Source organism: Zosterops lateralis, assembly GCF_965231275.1.
Source record: "Zosterops lateralis genome assembly, chromosome: 10".
NCBI lineage: Eukaryota > Metazoa > Chordata > Aves > Passeriformes > Zosteropidae > Zosterops > Zosterops lateralis.
The window spans coordinates 9,338,072-9,356,616 of record NC_139770.1 but is presented as its reverse complement, the minus strand read 5'-3'; the positions used below and the strand labels follow the sequence as shown (position 1 = coordinate 9,356,616).

The 18,545-nt window shown below is 43.5% G+C and overlaps 1 protein-coding gene across 3 annotated transcripts in view; it reads left to right on the top strand.

Annotated features, from left to right (window-relative positions):
- The window catches only part of DIS3L2 (DIS3 like 3'-5' exoribonuclease 2), a 181,322-nt gene that overhangs the window by 100,829 nt on the left and 61,948 nt on the right, over positions 1-18,545 (top strand). For all 3 annotated transcript variants that reach the window (XM_083868743.1, XM_083868744.1, XM_083868742.1), the window contains 3 exons: positions 6,980-7,092; positions 14,039-14,146; positions 17,523-17,756. In XM_083868743.1, coding sequence (XP_083724869.1) covers positions 6,980-7,092; positions 14,039-14,146; positions 17,523-17,756 — 455 coding nt within the window. The remainder of the gene's footprint in view (positions 1-6,979; positions 7,093-14,038; positions 14,147-17,522; positions 17,757-18,545) is intronic.

Below are 18,545 nucleotides of genomic sequence, written 5' to 3'. Positions count from 1 at the left end.
ATGAAAAAGGACCCCAAGGACCAGGAGATTCTTTGGAGAAGAACCACAAATGATAGATGACCAGACCGACCTAGAGAGAACAGGACTTTTCAGTGAATGTAGCAAATAAAAGTCAGAAGATATGTGAGGAAGATAAACTTTTAAAGGGTACAAATAGCTGGCCAGACATAGTTCCCACATGGTTTTCTTCAGTGACATGTTCTGTTGCATGTAGGCAACAAAGGAGTTACTGCTGTATATTGTCTTTATTACCAACTTTATGAAATGGCAGGATCCCTCAGAATCACTATTTTAACTTGTTACTTATTGCAGTGCAGGGTTTCAGAACCCAGATGAACAAGAAAAACATCTTACACTATAATTCACTACAGTGTTTCTTGATAGTCAAGTATTATGCTAGATACACAGAGCAAAACCAGGTGCAGATGGAAGTGTTTTGGAAATCTTTTGAAAAGTAAACAAAAGAGTTGGATGGCTAAAAGTGAAATCTCAGCTACTTCCTTCTATTTCTAAAGAGTTGAAGAAATGTCAAGGCTGTTCTGTGTAAGTATGTTGTGTGTGTTTGGCCTAGCACTACATCCCAAGGTCTCTTTGAATGCCTGGGAATGTGTACAGTAGAGATATCACAAAAGGGACTGACCTAGCAGTAGGGCGAGGCTGGTCCCTCCCCACTCTAAACCTTCATATCAGGAACAAGATGACATCCTGCACCCAAAAATACTGTAATTCATCTTGAAAGCTGCTGGGTGTCACTTCCCATCTCTTTAAATTCAAAGACTGCTGATTTCCTGATAGAGCCTCTTGAATCAGTCTTGGAGTACAATTGATGACGTGAATACCAGAAACTGTCCCTTTACCTTCATCATGTTGGCTGCAAACCTCACTGCCAAGAGGCTGCCAAGAGAGCTCAGGGCAGTCTACCTTGGTAACTCTTCCCCGCCAGCAGAGATTGCTTTCTAAGCCAGGAATCTGAGTCACAGCAGCACAGCCATTGCCTCTGTATCCTGCTTGACATCTTGTCTTGATGAAGGGTAGAAGATCCATCCGCTGAATTTGAGTCTGCATGACAAGAATTCATGCTGGGTCTAAGTTGTAAGTAGTCATCTAGGGATTTGCCCAGATGTGACCATATAATAAGTAATGGCATTCAGTGGATAAATCTGATGTGTTTGGGGTTTGTAGCTCCTCTTAAGTTGCTCATTACTTGAGTCTTGCAAAGAAGTCTGAGTGGAGCTTTGTGGTTTGGCACCTCACAAGGTCTGCTAAGCACTCGTGCAGGCACAGAGGAAACCAGCTGTGCTGTGAACCTCTGCAGTGTAAGCAGGTACCAGCACAGGAACAGGGACAAAACCTGCAGGGGCAAGAGGTGGGACACAGGCATTGCCACATAAGGAACCACTGTGTGTGGTCTCAGTTTTCCAATGGACACCTTTGATATATCAAAGAAATGTCACATTCACTTTGTTTTCCATCATTATACTGTCTGTCCCAAATTTTTCTGTACTCTTTCCTGATTTTTACAATTGCAATACTTGTGCCCTGCTCTTAGCTGTATTTTTCTGCTTATATCTTGCTCAGCGGTGTGAAAAAGTCCTTATTCTGTTGGATATCATTGCCTGTGTCCTTCAGTCTGCAATTAAATGTTTTATCTTGTACATGCTGTGTGAATTCTGTCCTGAGTATTTAGTGTTTTTTCCCTCAGGATAATTCCTTCCTCGTGTAAGTATCCAACTTAATGGTGCAGTAGTAGCACTTGCACAGAAGAGCTCTTTCATTCTTCTCCAGAGTTATTGCATCAGGTTTTAAGGTAGTTTTCAGGACAGGTGTAGGTAGTAGGTGCCTTCTGGGTGGCAGCATCTTCTGTCATGAGGTGATGAGGAGCTGCTGTGAGTTTGCTCAGGACAGGAAGCTTGCTATGTTACTCTGCCTCTGTGATTTAAAGCCACCCACCTTTGTCTTCAGACTCCAGAGCAGACAAAAACTTCTCTTTCCATGGACCTCCTTTTATTTTTTATTAAACTTTTCTCCTTCACTTCTCTATCTTGTGCTTTCTTTGCTTTCCCACTTGCACTTCCCTCCTGATCAATCATTCTCTTTTCTCTCTTTTCTTCTCTCTCTGACCCAAGATGGTCACTTTGAGCTATATGCGTTCATACACATGCCAAAGAAAACCCGAAATATTTGGGTCATGTATTTCATTTAAAGGTGTGTGTTAAAGGTCTGTGATGGCCCCTACCTGGTTCCACCAGCTTCCCCAAGTCTTGGTGCCAGTTTCTGCTTCAGTGCAACTTACATTGGGTTTGTGTCCACCCCTTCATGGTCTGCAGCCCCTCTGGCTGTCCCTTCTGTAACTGTGACCCTCTGTGGCAGACACTGTCGTCCCCCTTGATGAAGCCTCCTGATCTTTGTAGCACTGCCAGTAGCACCAAAACGTGCTGCATGTAGGTTAAAGGCCTCATTTCTCTCTCTTTATGCAAGTTTTTCATACTTTTGCAAGGTGCTGAATATTGCTTAGCAGATAAGAGCAACAGCATGATACCCCCAGGGCTGTGGAATGGGAAAGAGCTGTAATTATTTGCTGCAAGAGTTTGGTCTAACCAGGGAACAGCTTGGGACTGCCTTGAACTGCTGGGAGCAGGTGGGTAGTTGGCTGTTTTCTGGGTAGAGCAAACACTTTGCAATTTGCTTTGAACCCTTCTGTATCTCAGTGAAGGGTGAAGACAATGTGGGAAACAGGTTAATACAAAAACCCTGGTATTTGGTTTCAAGTTGACTTAACACGTTTGCTTGTGTTTGACTTCCTTCCTGAGAATGATGATGCTTGAAGGTGAGATGGAAATAAATGGGAGTGTGTTTGCATGGTAAGAGAAGTACTTTTGATGTTTCATCCTTGAAGAGCTGCGTTTTTAAGTTAAATGGTCCTAAAATTCACATATGCTAGGGTATGAAGTAAAACTGGATTCATATTATTACTGGTAGGGTTGTTGAAGACAAGGAGGAGGGATTTGCTTCCATTGTGTTCCCTCACATATTGTTCAAATGCATTCAACTCAACTTTCTAATTCCAGGGACAAATGTTTGATGTGACCTGCTGGGTTGACAGTTCTTATGAAGCATTTACAGGCTGAAAATTCCTTTTCTTTCTCTTCCAGCTCCTTCTTACTAATCCCTTTTTGTTTATAATTTTTTCAATAAAGAAGGAAGAAAGTTCTCTGAACTGTTTTGTCATAGAGAATGAGATCATCAGAAAAAAAAAAAAGGAGCAGCCTGTTCTTTGTTCCTCTGCAAGGTGCCGCTGCTCTCCTTTGATTTTAGCATCATATTGACGCACAGGAGATTTTGGGGTGGGTTCAAACAAACCAGATCCTCAGCTCGAGGAGTTGAACCTTCTCCAAAACAACTGTGTGCCCGTTGTGCTGGGGGAGATCTGCCTTTCATGGCTGTCGCTTGGTGAGCTCCAAGAGGGGATCCAGGCTTCCAGAAAGTTGGCGAGACACGAGTCCATTCTGCTTTGCCGTTCTCACAGCCCCATAATGGTAAATAAAAGGGAAATTGTCCTCTCTGCTGTTGGCAGAGAGGCATCACAACTGTGTTGTTTGCAGTAAGATGACAACAAATCCTGTCCTGCTGGCACAGAGCACTGGCTCAAGGGGAGTTTGGGTGGCTGAGTGCCCAGCCCTTTCCCTTTCTACTTGCAGACCTTGGGGGAGCTCCTCATTGCAAAGGGCCTCTTTGCTGGGTTTTGGAAAGCTGTGGTGTAATTTCAGACAATGCTCCTGTCTCCCATCCATCTCTGTCACTGCATCTCTGTAGTTGCAGAGAGGAGCTAACAGGGTTCAGCTGGTTAATAAAACACGCCTTGCTTGATTCTAAACTGCATTCCCTGTTGCTAAACATCTCCCAAGAGCAGCATTGCAGTGGTAGAGTTTGAATGGCACAACAGTTTTGCATCCACTTTCAGATGAAATGATTTTAAATGAAAGAGTCCCAGAGATCCTGAGTGAAAAAAGCCATCCAAGTGCTTTCAGCATTTTTCATTGCAATAGATGCTCCCTGCAGTTCTTGCTTTAATAGCAGCATATGAAGTATCTGGCTTAATCTCCTGCATTTTTATGTAATTTCCTTTTAAAAAACCCTAACCTTAAACTGGTAGTGTATACCTAGCTTAAGGGGTTGTTGTGCAGCTTTAAGTTGCCTGTTAGATAATTTGAGATGAAACAAATCTGTAGTTTGTAAAAGTACTTGTTTCTCTAAGAAATTTAGGATATAGAAAGTCTGTCACAATGGAGAGCTACATGGCAAGGTTTGAAGCCTCTCTTTGCTGGAAAAGTAGATTATTTCAACTAAATGGAGGTCAAGTAGTCCTTGTGTGGTAGCCTATGGTGTGTGATCCATGTGGTATCCACCTTCCACCCCTTCCCTCTGATTTCTTTGACAAGACTTTTTTACTCCATGACTGCTGGTTAAATTATCTTTCCCTTTCAGGCCACTTTTTCTCTTTTTTTATTCCTTGGGAAATAACATGAGACTTACAATGTGAAATGTTCCTTTTGTGACTTTGTCATAAAAGTTAATGAGACTAGAAAAACAGTTTGTGGATCTGGAACAGAATTCTAGTGAATAGTATTTCTCTATCCACAACACTCTTTCACTTTAATTAGCAAATAAACCAGGAGAGAGCAGCAGACAGGTATTTCTGTGCAGGCTTAGGATGGTATTTTGTCTAGCACATTCAAAAGCAATGATTTGAAAGAAATCAGATTGGTTGATCACCGTGCAGTATCTTCAAGTTCTCTTGGTCTGAATATTTTGGGGGTGAGGGAGATGGGGTGATTCATACATAAGCAAGACAAACCCAAGGGCTGCCAGTTTGCATTATGTCAATGTATGTAAGGAAATATTTAGATAGAATTTCCATTAAAAGTTCAAAAGCAAGGGGCTCATGCTGACCCCAGCTTTTAGAAGCTCTGGTGGGAAACCTGAATGAAATTTAACTCTGCTTAGTGTGTTTTCGTTGGCTGACTCCGTGTTTTATTATCTCATGCAATGAGATCTTTCTTGGTTTGTCGATTTTCTGTCGAGGACAAAAAGTTCATGTATGTAACAGTGCTTTATATTGAATTAAAGTGTGATTAAAGGCATGATGTAATGACCCCCTCTCCTTTTCCTTTAGTCAATATTTGCCGGCAGGGTCAATACATTACGATATTGACTTCAAAGTATTCAATATTTTTTTACCTTCTGAGTGTGTTGGCTTCGAGTGTGTGTAATATTAAACCTGTTGGTTGAACTGTTGGTCTAAGACTTAATGTCTAAGTAGTTTCAGGCTTGGATGCCTAATCCATGTAGAGCAGCTTTCAAGGCATGTGATAATATCACAACACAGCTGTAGGCAGCTTTCTGAGGTGAACCATTTAATCTGCAGTCTTTGCTCCCAGCTTCCTGACAAGTAGTGGAATTTGTCCCTTGGTGTGCGATGGGATTACTGCCCTCTCTCCCTGCTGCCATCATATTTAGTCTCTGCAGGCCCTTCCAGTGACTGGAGGTTACGTGGGCACATCTAAACCCCATCTCTGCCGCCTTCCCTGTGCATTTCTGCTGTGTTTACATCTGTGCTCTGTCGTGAGTGCACAAAAGCTGCTCAAAGAGCAAGATTACACTTTACGTACTCACAGTGCTGTGCAAACATGGCTTAATGAAGTTAAATCGTTATGAAGTCAGGCAGCTCTGCAGGTTGGGCTGGTACTCATTTCCCTGAGTTCCCAGCTGGGGCACAGTGGGCTGGGTGTCTCCCACTAATAGGAGGCTGAACCTTCTCATGCTTCCTCTTCATCTGTTTCCTACTCTGCTGAAATCCTTTGCTGGTATCCGTCAGAAGGGCACACAGGCACATGTACTGCTTAATGACAACAGCTACGAAATATTTATCCTTCAAAAACGTGACACTCGAGAGAAAGGCTTTGATAATGTTCTTTGCAAGGTGTATAAATAAACAGGATTGTCACCAGCGTGAGATCTTATTACTTTGTCTCTTTAAAAAAATTAAGGAAAGAAGGAATATTTATAGATACCAAGAGGTTAGTGAATTCCTCTAAAGAACCAAGTGTTATAATTAGGAACCTGCTGCACTTAGAACTATTCTACAAATAAGCACCTCAAATCCAGCCTAGTCCTTCCAGAGAAAACAAAGGTCAATAGGCTGCTTTGAGGATTAGCAAACCAGAATTTCTTGGACCCAGGTACTAATTACTTCCAAAGCTGAGGATGATCACTACTTCCAAATCCAAATCACTGCCAAAACCTCATGATAAACCTCAGTTGTACTCCTCTCTAACCTAACTTTTGACTTTAGATGCTTTTAAACTGGACTCTAATTAAAGGACAAAAAGCCAAGTCTAAAGGAAAGGCAGGGTAACGGTGGAAATATTCTCCTGATGGAAAGATGCACTTCTGCATAGCCTGATCCAAAGTAATCAAAGACTTCCCAGATCACCAGCAGCAAATTGGGCTCAACCAGGTTAATGCAGTTCTGAAAACCCAAAAGCATGTGTGACTGACTGTTCCATACCAGGAAAATGGGATCCTGCATTGCCCGTGTGCTTGTGAGGTGGAGTTCCATCTTTCTTTCATGCTGTTGTCTGGCAGCAAAGAGATGAGGACTGGGGTCACTATTACGAGCTCCTAATTGGAAAGATTTATCCAAATGATTTTAAAGGGCTTTCATATTTCCACCTCTGTACTTGAGGATTCCCTTCTATGTATATTCACTTGTGTGTTGTAGCCACAGTGGTGTTGAATTTGAATGTCCTGGGAGACCATGGTTTTCATCCCAGGTGGAAGAAGTGGAAAGAAGTATTGGTTTTGTGAGATTTTGGCATAAAGCAAAAAGATTGTGGTAGCACTGGGAGAGGGGTCAGAGTTAAATATGTCAGCAGTTTATTTCTACTCACAGCCTGCTGACTTCCTTGTGCAATTCCAGGGAACTTGGAAGTGGGAGTCCACATCGCGGATGTGAGCTACTTCGTCCTGGAAGAAACAGCACTGGATAAAGTAGCAAGTGAAAGGGCCACCAGTGTCTATCTGGTGCAGAAGGTAAGGACAGCTTTTCCTTTGTCTGTCTGATAACTGTGCCTTCCATTTACCATAAATTCATTTTCAGGGTTCCTGTTCAGAAGCTCACAATTGAAGTCTGGCTGCTATTGCAGGACACCTACAAAAAGCTCCTCACTACCTTGGAGCTTATGGAGAGAGGATGAGGTGGAGCAGCAGCTTGTGACCCTCTGTCTGTGGTCAGGGAGTGCCCCTCATGTGCCAGGGCTCACCAGCTCAGTGCTGGCCTGAGCCAAGCTCAACACACCTCAGCTGGCTCCTCTGCTTTACTCTTGGGGACTTCAGATTGGCAGATGTGGAAGATTTTGTCTTGCCTTTGGTACAATAGTCCAACTAATCCCTCCCAGAAATGGATTTGTGTTAGAGTAGGGTGTAAAACACCCTAAGAAATAAACCAATCAACATCTTGAGGTAAAACAAAAGGTTCACACTCTTACTTTATCTGGACATCCCAAATAATGGAGGAATAGTGTTCCTTCATCATGCAATGAAAAGATGCTAGAAATTATACAGATTTTAGCTTATCAGAATCAAATGTTAAGCTCAAGTTTAAAACTGACTTCTAATCTCTACAAATGAACTGGCTCAGGTTTAACACAGTATGAAAGGAAACGTGTAGACTGTGTCTGTGGCTGTCTCATTTTCAGTCGAATGTGCAGAAACACTTTGTAGCCTATCAGATACCACTGGCACTGTGTGTATAGGGAAGCTGGGAAACTTGCCTGTCAGTGTCCTGTGTAGGCTTGAGACATCAGCTGCATGAAGAGGAGTGTTGAAGCAGTCTCATGGAGTAGATTAATCTTCCTCTCCCCACACTCCCATTCAGTCAGGCTGAAGTCCTTGTCTCCACACCCCTTCTGGAATGACAGGACAGCTTTTCTATAATAAATAAATGTATCCTATTCGCTACTTAGGATTGGGAGTGATTCTTCCCATCTCTTCCCTTCCTGGATGTTTTCAGGGTTATTATCCAGGGAGGTTTTTGCAATGGTGATTGTTCCAGTAACTTCCTGTGTCCTTTCTATACTTTCTGGGTGATAAAATGATTCAGGTTACACTACTGGAATCAAACTAGTGGTTTGATATCAAGCTGTTTACCTTTAGCAGCTGTTTCATAGCTTTCTTTGGGTAGAAGCAGCAAGGCACAGCTTTGAGGGTCTCAGGGAGTCTGGTGGGTTTCAGCTCCCTGTGGAATCACTGTGACAGCAATGCCAAAGTGTCCCCACCAGGTCAGTGGTAGTGACACCAACAGCACACAGCTGCCCTGTGCTGGGACACCCCAGTTCCCTGTGCTAGCTGTTCCCCACAGGTGGGAAGCAATATGTATCTCATGGAAACAGCAGTTCTGGCACCAGCCTTCCCAATCCTGCAGTCTCTCTCTCCACTGATAAGCCCTTGGCTTCTGTAGTGCTCTGCTTTCCCCTCTGATGGATGACTTGCTGATGGGAGGTGTGGGCTGGCCTAGGGGGGATGTCACCCCCCCTAGGGGGGCAGCAAAGCTGGACTCCAAGACGATGTTGTGGCAGTATTTCCAAGTCAAAATACTGTAGTTTGAGGCTATGTGATTCTTTTAGTCAAGGGAGAAGGAAGATTTTTATAGAGAAAGGAGACATTTTTCATGAAAATCTAGTTGGATGAAGAAGCTAATTGAATTTTCTTTCAAAGTGCCTTTTCCCCTCAGCACTGCCAGTTCTGTGCAATGCCAGCATAAGTTACCTGCTGCTCCAAATCTTCAATTCATCTTCAACTACCATGGCCCAGCAGTCAGGGTTAGTGTTTTACCGACACTTCTGTCCTGCTGAAAACACATTTTAAAACAACAAACTAGGTTAGATGATGAAATTTTCAATATTTTAATTGCAAGAGATGAAAAGGAGCGAGGGGATGGGCAGAGGAACACAGCCAGGCTGTCTGAAACAAGATGGTAGCGTGACTCCTGTAGAAAATATGCTTTCCTTTGATGAAACTGTTTCCTAAGACAGCTGTGATTCTGTGAGAGGTTAGCACCATGCTAATCCTCCCAAAGAAGTTAAATAAAGCCACATATTTAATTTTCCTGAACCAGAAGGGGAGTTATTGTGTAATTGCTAGTGGTCTATTTAATACAAGTCAAAAGTTTTTGAAATAAGAATGTATCAGGTTTTAAAAAGCAAGAAAACCTAAACAGTTTCCTCTTTTTTGGCACATCTCACAGTGTTATTTTAGGTGTGAAGCAGCTCGAGTGAGAGTTCAGCCATAAATCCCTACATTATTTTACTGGTCCTATTTTACACTGGAGATCAAAGATCAGAACTGTAAGCCTGTCTTCATGTTGTGTCCAAGGACTTGAAGACATTCACTTTTGACACCAGCAGGTTGTCAGGTGTTGTTGATATTTTGATAATTTCAGGCTGAGTAAGAAAGAGTTGCTTGATATTCTGAATTAACAGAAGTGTTGATACAACTCCTGAGGAGAAATCTTGACTCATAAACAAATTCCCTATTTCCTTTGAGTGTCTTTTAGTGGACAAGCAAGAGATTTGCTGAGCCTACTCTATTGTTGGACTTCAGTGTCCTTGTACCAGCTCGAGTGGAAATTACTGGTTAATGCAATCCCTCCTCATTGGATTGATTGTGGGAGAAGGATCACCTTGGGAGTCAGTGGTGATCGCAATCAACCTGAACCAAGAATTAAGGGGCAGCCAAAGCAGGATACCAGTAGAATGAAGTTGTTTGAAGGGAGCAAAACTGCTCATGTAACTTTGTGAAGATAAGGGATTATGCTTGATCAGGGTTTGTTCCTTTTTCCCTTTGGTTGTCTGACCAGTTTTCCCCTTTTGTTCCTTGAAAAGCTGCTACAGCAAGTCCATTGATCAGAGCTGCTCTGGGCTAACCTGCTCTGAACCTGGCCAGAGTTCAGTCCTGGCTGCAGCAGATGTTTCTGATTTTATAGGGAACAAGAAGTTTTATCATCCCAGCATGCATGTGCTCCATCCCACTGCCCAACTCCCTAGGAATGAGTCTGAGACTGGAAACTCACATTTGGTTTCAGGAAGCACTTTATTGGTTGAAGAGGCAAAACAAAACAAGCGCCAGGGCTCTCACAAGCAGGAGTTTAGATCTTCCCATGCAGAGGAGCCAACTGCTAAGCAGTGTGACCAGCCATGATCACAGGTCCGTCTGTTTTATGGTGCCAGCATGATGGTGTGTAAGACCCCCCAGCCCCAGAAGTGCCTTCTCTCACTTCGATTTTCCAGTGGTGCCATTGCTTTGGCTTTCTGGGATGTGTGGCTGCCTGCAGAGAGAACCAGTAGCATGGAGCAGGTTGTGCTGGACAGCTGAGTCTTGAGGGTAGTGCTGAAGATTTTGCATTTAGGACTTGGAAATAGGGAGAGAGAAATCATCTGTCTGTGGTTTGATTTGAAATGCAGACCCACAGCTGCCAGCATTGTGGATATCAGGCTTTCACTCAAAGAAGTGCCCTTTCCAGTATCTCTTGGGCACTGCTAGGCTTGTGGGGGGAGATGATGTCTTTTATTAGCCTGACTGATAGAGGGAGATTAAAACCAGACAAGCTCTCACCACCCAAGCCCTGTTTTTTTTTGACACATTCATTAGAAAGGATTTCCTGGGGGGGTGTAGCTCATTTTTCACATTGTAACACTTTTTTGCCTAACCCTGATGGGCCTTTCCAACTGCATTTCTAGATTCAGCTACATTTATAAACCCCTTATTCCAGGTTTATGACCCCTGTATAAGCCCAGGTGACTTTATTGCCATCTGCAGTAAAATCAAGCTGAATGATGTGATCCCCAGCATAGGCACATCCGTAGCAATTTGCCAAGGAAACCACTTCCCACTGGAGGTGCTATCCCTCGGCAGCGTTTCAGCTCGCTGGATTCCTGCGTGCCCTGGCACTCCACAGGACAGCTGGCAGACACTGCTGGCTCTTGGCAGACAGTCACAGGAAGGGCAAAGCATTTAAAAGGTACTGGGCAACCTCTGGATTATTCAAGGCAATTCTACACAACTCTTGATATTTTGCAAATCTGGGCATTAAAGATGTGCTTAGGGAAATCTCCTCTCATCCCGTGTCTCTGTCAGAAAGAGATGGAGATAATCCTGTTGCTGGAGTTCCTCTGGGCTGCCCCTGGGATCACTGCTGGAACATCTCACTCTCTGAGTGTGACACAATTGTGACATCTTTGTATGTTAAATGCTGGGCTTGCAATTACTAGGAATCCTTTCAGGCTGCAACTGTATCATGTTAAGGAAAAAGGAAATGTGTATTTATAACTTAAACTCCTGGGCCTTGTGACAGTTGGTTTATTCTCCATGCAGAAGGTGAAGAGGAATCGTGATGTTAAAGCAGGAGGCAATCAGCCAAGACCGTTGTGGTGCTGGAAACAGGTTTCTTTTAATTCAGTAAGGTAGAATAAATTGAAATGCCTTCAGTGCAAGGTCATGTTATGTTATGTATGTGTTTGCTGAGCCCAGGAAAAGGTTGATTGCATTCTTACGTTCCCATGAGACTTCCTCCATAGCTTAGGTTAAGTTACTTCACCTAAAGTTTCTTTCCTGTAAAAGAAAGGTAACACAGGCTGATGCTTCCCTAACAGCAGATTTGTTACAGCTAATTGCTTGGTGAGTGTTTAGTGCTGTAATTATGAACTGAGTTAAAGCTTTGCTTGTGTTTCACATCATTGAAAGCCCTTCCATTGAATTACAGCCTCTTGAATCGGATATTAATCCTGCTCAAGTACACTTAAAGCAAGCACGGGCCTTCGTGTTCCATGTAGGCATTTTTCTAGCAAACTGGTATTGCTCCAGCAGATGCGAAGGGAGAGAGGATGTGCAAAGGCACACAAATATTCAGTAAGTACAGACCGTTATCAGATGATCAGAGTTGGGGAGAGAGAGAAAAGCAGCTTTTAATTCAGGTGGTAAAGGGCATGGGAGCTTTTATTAAATTACTGGCATTTTGTTCACTGTGACCTGAACTTCAGGGTCTTGAGGTGGTCATGGGTGATCTTAGGCAGGCAGGGATTTCCAAGAGTCTATAAATCTGTTTTCTCTCTTTTCTGATATGGGTTGGCATCACTTACACTAAATTTATACCCTTGTGATGCGGGTCCTTCCAGGCAGCATGGCCAAGCTCACGTACTGTGTCAGTGAGTTATGGATGTAGCAGTATTGTTAACATTCTGTTCGCAACTGGAATAACAGAGTTGGCGGCTTTGTGTTGTGGGAAACAGCTTATCATAAGCTGTGCCCTTGTGACCTTCCAGGCAAACCAGGGCTGCTGATTCATGGTGTGACTCCCTGACAGCCCCAGACCATACAGTTAACCTTTTGGCACTAGTGTGCACTGCAATTAGAAGGGATTTATAGCCATAAAAAAACCACAAATGTGATTAAATTTTTAAGTCTTCCCTTCAAAGCAAAAGGTGTAAAGGTAAAGTGTGTGCACTTGAGGAGAAAATGGGCACCTGAGACCATTTTTCTGTACTGTTTTGAAGAACAGTGGTTCTCTTGCCTCCAGGTAGAAAAAGTTATCTCTGAAATCACTAAATAGGTGTCAGAGTTTGGAAGAGCTGGGATTTGTATGCCAGTCAGCTTCCTGCTGGTCCTATATTTACAGGCTGGCACACAGAGCAGTCAAAACGGAAACTAAATTAAATAGCTAAATTACTTTATGGCACACATGTAGAGCATTTCTCTCTGTTTTTCTGAAAAGCACCATTCCGTGTTGCCACTCAAAATAAACTAGAGGAATAATGTGGTGGTTCTTTGAGGGCAGTTATTGCTTCTTCACAAAGGTAAACAATGAGAAGGGAAGTCAGAAGTGAAACTCAAATAATGAGTTTTGCTTCATTAAGCAGCTGCTAAAGATTATCTTTAATACAGACTTCACTTAAGAAATAACTCAGGGATGGTGAAAACACTTGGAGCTACTCAGGTTTGCTCTAGCATGAGTATGCTCAAAAGCTTTACCTTTGTTGGTGTAGTCAGGTGAGTAATTTGTGATTTGGTAATTCAATGTTCAGCAGCAGAAATACTGATTAGTTGTAAGGAATTAGGATATGGGTTAAAAAATCCTGCCTATGGGTTAAAAATTTATGTTGGCTGACTTTTTTTTTTCAAAATTTGAGTATAATAAAGTAATTGTTCTCCATTTGCAAACAGCATGGTCAATAGTCATAAAACAGGTACTTTTGTTTATTTCATGTGCATCTACAAGTTCCTGTCTGTGCTGTGAAGCATGGTTCAATCTTCACTGAAGCCAAGTATGACTCCTATGTTGCATGGGAGAAGTTTCATTTATGCTTTGCAGAGAGCAGACCTGCATTTACTTCATGGTTACATGATATTCAGTGGGAAAGCAAGAAACAGGGCTCCCAAATACAGCCTCTTCAGCTCCTGACTGCCAGGACCACGTTTCTTCAACATTAAATTTCCTGGTGTGCCCAGCCTTCCTCATTCTTCTCAGTGCCAAAGCGGCAGTGGGAAAGATGTGGGAAAACAGAGCAAACTTTGTGACCTTAAAAGTTGCAGTGTAAGTGTTTGCATAACCAAGGATGCAGATTACTCCAGAATACTTACTCCATTCTTCAGAGGAGAGCGCTGGGAATGATTCCCAGGTTGGAGACTTGCAGCTGCCTCTGGTCTCATTGAGGAATGGGGGTTATGTGGATGTTGGTGGCCATAGCCATGTCTGAAATCCTCTCATTTCAGAGGATTTGGTTTACTTCCTCATTCCATGCCAGCACACTGTCTGCCATGTGATACAGCTCTGGCATGGGCGATGCATCCCAGAGCTGTGATGTGGCCACTCCTGCCACAGAGAACATACTGCTGACAGTTTAACACATTTTCTCTTTACCAGCTGGTCAGGGAAGCTTGTCCACACTAAAAGCTTGTGTCTCACCAAGGCTCTCTTCTCTTCCAGGTGATCCCAATGCTTCCCAGGCTGCTCTGTGAGGAGCTCTGCAGTCTCAATCCCATGAAAGACAGACTGACGTTCTCTGTTATCTGGAAGTTGACTCCGGAAGGCAAGGTACCTCAGGCAGCAGGAAGTCATCCTGCTAATCAGTCCTCCCTCAGTGGCCAGCCCCTACTCCTGCAGTGGTGAAAATGTCATCCCTTAACACTTAGGTGGATAGCAAAGGTGAACAATACTGGAGGATGTAGGACTGTCCCTGTGTCTTGTCTTGCTGATAACATACTGTGGAATTTCTAACTGGAATAATCTCTCAACATGGTTAGGAAAGGATGAATATTTGTATGAATCTCAGGAATGGAGAATGTCCTGCTCCTTGCCAGGTCACCCAACCATTTAATGTCGTACTTTCAGCAGCAATTCAGAGCTAATGCTTTGGGTGGGCTGAGATGTGTCCCCAACTCCAGCCCTGCCTTGTGCTCGCGGGCAGTGGTGCAGTGTGATGGATGTGGCAGTATGCTTCTGTGGCCTCTCTGGTAAACAGACTATTTGATTCCTCTTCAGAGCTTCAAATTACATCAATCCAAATAAAGATGATAGCCCTTCAGCAAAGGCATGGCTCCATCCTCTGCATGTGTTATTTCCAGGGAGCAATTGTCCTTTGGTGCTCTGAGCTGCCTCAACTGTCTGCCACCACTCTCCCTGAAGGTCTTAATTTCTCTCCCTGTTCCTCTTTCACACTCTTTGTTACCCTAAAATCTCCTCTTTGGTGATCACAGGATCCCCTTACTAATCAAGGAGGGCTAAAAACTGGCAGTACCAGAACACTCTGTAGTGTATGCACTTTTTGCACTCACATTTTTTTTTTAACCATTGTGGTGCTCATATACAACTCTTTTTGTAGACAGTATTGCTTGTGCCAATTTGGTAATTTTTCACAAAGATTCACCCCCTTGTTAATGTCCCAGCTGCTCTAAAAGATGCTGAATATCTTTGTGCTTTAGCAAAATACAATTACAGTCCTGAATCTGTATTTCTGCAGTGACTCCCTTCTCTGGCACTGAGGTGGGTTGGAAGTGTTCCCCTTCCTATAGCAACAGCATGATTGCCCATGAGGCCTTCTAAGAGTAGCTACTGGGTAGACCTTTTATTGACTCTGAGTTGCCTTTGAACAGCTAAAAGTCAAGCCTTAATTAAAATAAGCCTTTAATTACATCTTGTCTCTTGTCCCAAGCAATATATCTGTTGTTTTTCAAACAGTGCTCAGTCCAACCCTGTCTGACCAGTGAGAAAATAGAGGAGCTGTAGCATTCAGCTCAGAGAGCAGACCTCTGGAGTGGTCTGGGCCATGGCCATGCTATCCCTGGGAGGGCAAACTGCCTGTGGCCATCTCAGCAAACTGGTTTCTCCTATAAGGCCTTTTAGGGTTACAGTCTTACTTGAGATCACTTGATGTGGATGTCAGGTGAAGGCTAGAGAAGAATTTATTCTTTCCAAGAAGAAAAGTGGTTTTAGGGCTTTTGCCCAGGAGGGCATTCTTCTAAAAGCTGGTATTTCTAGGTGTTACTATACCTGTATCTCAGTGCAAACAGGATCACATGCTCCCCCACACTCTGCTGGGTGAAAGGGAGATGAGTCAAAGGCCCCAACACAGCCCTTGAACCTCAGCTGTTGGTGGAGAGCTGTGAGAGCACTGACTGTCAGGACAAGATATTGCTCAGGACTGGGTTTTTCTCAAAAGCAGGCAGAACTGGGCTTCCCCCTTATCGTAACTTTAGAAATCCTTTAGATTCTGGTGCTCTGTGTGGACTCTGGGTGCACCAGGTTTGCTGTGATGGGGGAGACCTTGCAGACTGATCTTGTGGGCTACTCATTGTAATCTCCAAGTCCCAGCTCACAACCCCTAGATGTTGCTCCTCCGCTGTGCCTTTCCCATCCCTCAGCCGTGGTGCATGGGCCAGCCCATGGGAGCTTGGCCATTCTTTTGGTGGAGTTTCCCCTTGGTGGGACTTCTGACTTACTGGAGGTGCATCCCCCATCACCACAAGAGGCTGAACCACATCTTACAGAAGCAGCAGAACACAAAGCAGGTGCTGCACTGTCACAGCATCTCTGTCCAGTTCTGTGGCTTCCTCTTCCTTTCTTTCTCCACAGCACAGAGGAAGGGACACAGAGAGAATAACCATGAGCTGATGGCCAGAGCACTTTACATTGCAAGATGCGACTTGCTGCATCTCTACTATTAAAGTACTTTTGAATTAGAAATAAACTTCAAAACCCTGTGACTTTCAGAGCTCTTGAGTTGCTGAGTTATACAGCACATATGTTCTGTGATATATTAGCCAGGGAGGCAGCAAAGGTATTTTAGGAATCAGTCCCTTCCTATTAAGAAGAAGGTTTGTCTCTGAAGCAGTGTCCTTGATGAGGCTGTCATAGAGAGCTCGCTCTTCTCCCTGGACACTGTCACTTGCAGAATTTGCCTTGTCCTGTTGGGCTGATGAAGGGGTAAGGTGACACTGGCAGCTAAGGCAGAATTACAATTCTTCAATCATTCTCTGAGCACTTGTGCTTTGAATGATTTATCACAAACTGTGTCTATCTCTAGAGCCCTCATGCCAATGCTCTTGACTTTTGTGAAGAGCCTTCTGCCCATGTCCCTTGGTACTTTGTCATTACCTTGATGAGCTCTTGGGTTCTCTTATATATCTCAGCTGAAAATAGTTTTTTCTGTCTGCTTTAAGAAATAATTCTGAATTCCTGCTTCTACACTGATATTCCTTTAGGGAGTTTAAAATGGGAGTGGCTTCTGGTTTGAAATAAAATTACTTTATAAGCAATTTATTGAATATTTTCCTCTCAATTCCAAAGTATTTTGGAAGCCCTGAAAGGTTCCTGGCTTGAGTTTGGACCTAGAACCATGGATGTGATTAGAGAAGCAAGGAGTCACTGACTGTCCATCTCTCCTCCAGACCCACCAAAGTCCTACTCAGGCACTTTAACAAGTGTTAGTCAGACCTTGGGGTTCCTGCAGTACTCCTGAAAACAGTATTTTAAGGCCCTCATGCCCTCATGGCCACATTTTAAGTCATTCTGCTGTGTTTTAGGCAGGAGAACCTCTCTGGCTTGTGTGTATCTGCCCGTTGTCACTCCTGAACCTGGTAACCTGTGAGTCAACAGACTGGTTTCAGCTCCCAGATGGTCTGTAGTTCTTTAGCTCTGTGAAGGAGAGGAGTCAGGTGAAGGAGGGAGATCCAAGCAATCTCCTATGTATATGCACAAAATATTGTTATCTGTTCCTTGCATATACACATTACTAGATGCTAGAGAATCTGTATGGGCAGAAGGCCTGAAGGTCTCAGTAGCACAAGGACTCAAAGATCACAGGTAGTGGGGAAGTCTGGTGTCATTCCTCCCAGTGTTTGTACAACTTCCCAAGCTTTTGTGCACCAGAAGAGTGAGCCCTCAGATCAATTTACACTTCGCAATTTTGCAGATCCTTGACGAGTGGTTTGGGCGGACGGTCATCTGCTCCTGCGTGAAGCTCAGCTATGACCATGCCCAGAGCATGATTGACAGCCCTGGGAAGGTGTTGTCACCTGAAGAGCTCCCCCCTGTCTCACCTCAGCACTCAATAGCCGAGATCCAGGAGGCTGTGCTGAACCTGCATCGAGTTGCGCAGCACCTGCGCAGGCAGCGCTTCACCCAGGGTGCCCTGCATTTGGACCAGGTGAGTAATCCAGCCCCTTCAGGCTTCACCAAAGCCATTTCGCCTTGCACTCTCTAAGAATTTCCTGGCCAGTCTAAAAACTTGAAGGGTAAAAATCAAGGCTGGAACAGAAAGGCAGGTTTGAGTGCCAATGTATTCTTAAGAGCAGCATCAAATTATGTACCATAAGCACTAAGTAGGATGAAAAGAAAAAAATCCCTGTTTTTTAAGGAGTGATCCATTTTCCAACATTTTTTAAAATCCTAAAACCCTGTTGGACTGGGTAAGTAGTTCATACAGTGAAACAAATCATGACAGTGTTGTTGATTATCATGCAGTTCAGATATTAGTGCACATTTCATTGGGAAAGGCTCATCCTCCACATTTCTTTCTGTGCTTGCAATATTCTTGTTTTCCACAGCTTTCGTAGCAGTTCTCTGTGCTGGGAAAATGGCTAAATGTTATCTAAGCTAATACTTTTAACAGTTGGGTGTGTTTCAGAGGGAAAAATGTTAGTGAGGAGGTTTTCTGTCTGGGGTGATTTAAATAATCTTGTATCAGTTAGTGGTATGTGTCATTTCTTTTTTACAAGGAGATCCAGATATTTTAGGCTATCACAGCCAAAAATACTTTTGCATGATGTTCAGCTACTCTGAGGTGGCTTCTGATAGTTTTTGTGGAAAGGAGGTTCCAGTAATTTGTAGAACCCAGTGGTCTTCCTGAGCAGGAGACAAAATAATCTCTTAATATAAGGAAGCTCTATTGTTTCATTTTGCAAAATGAGTGTGAGTCAACATAAGGATATTGCTG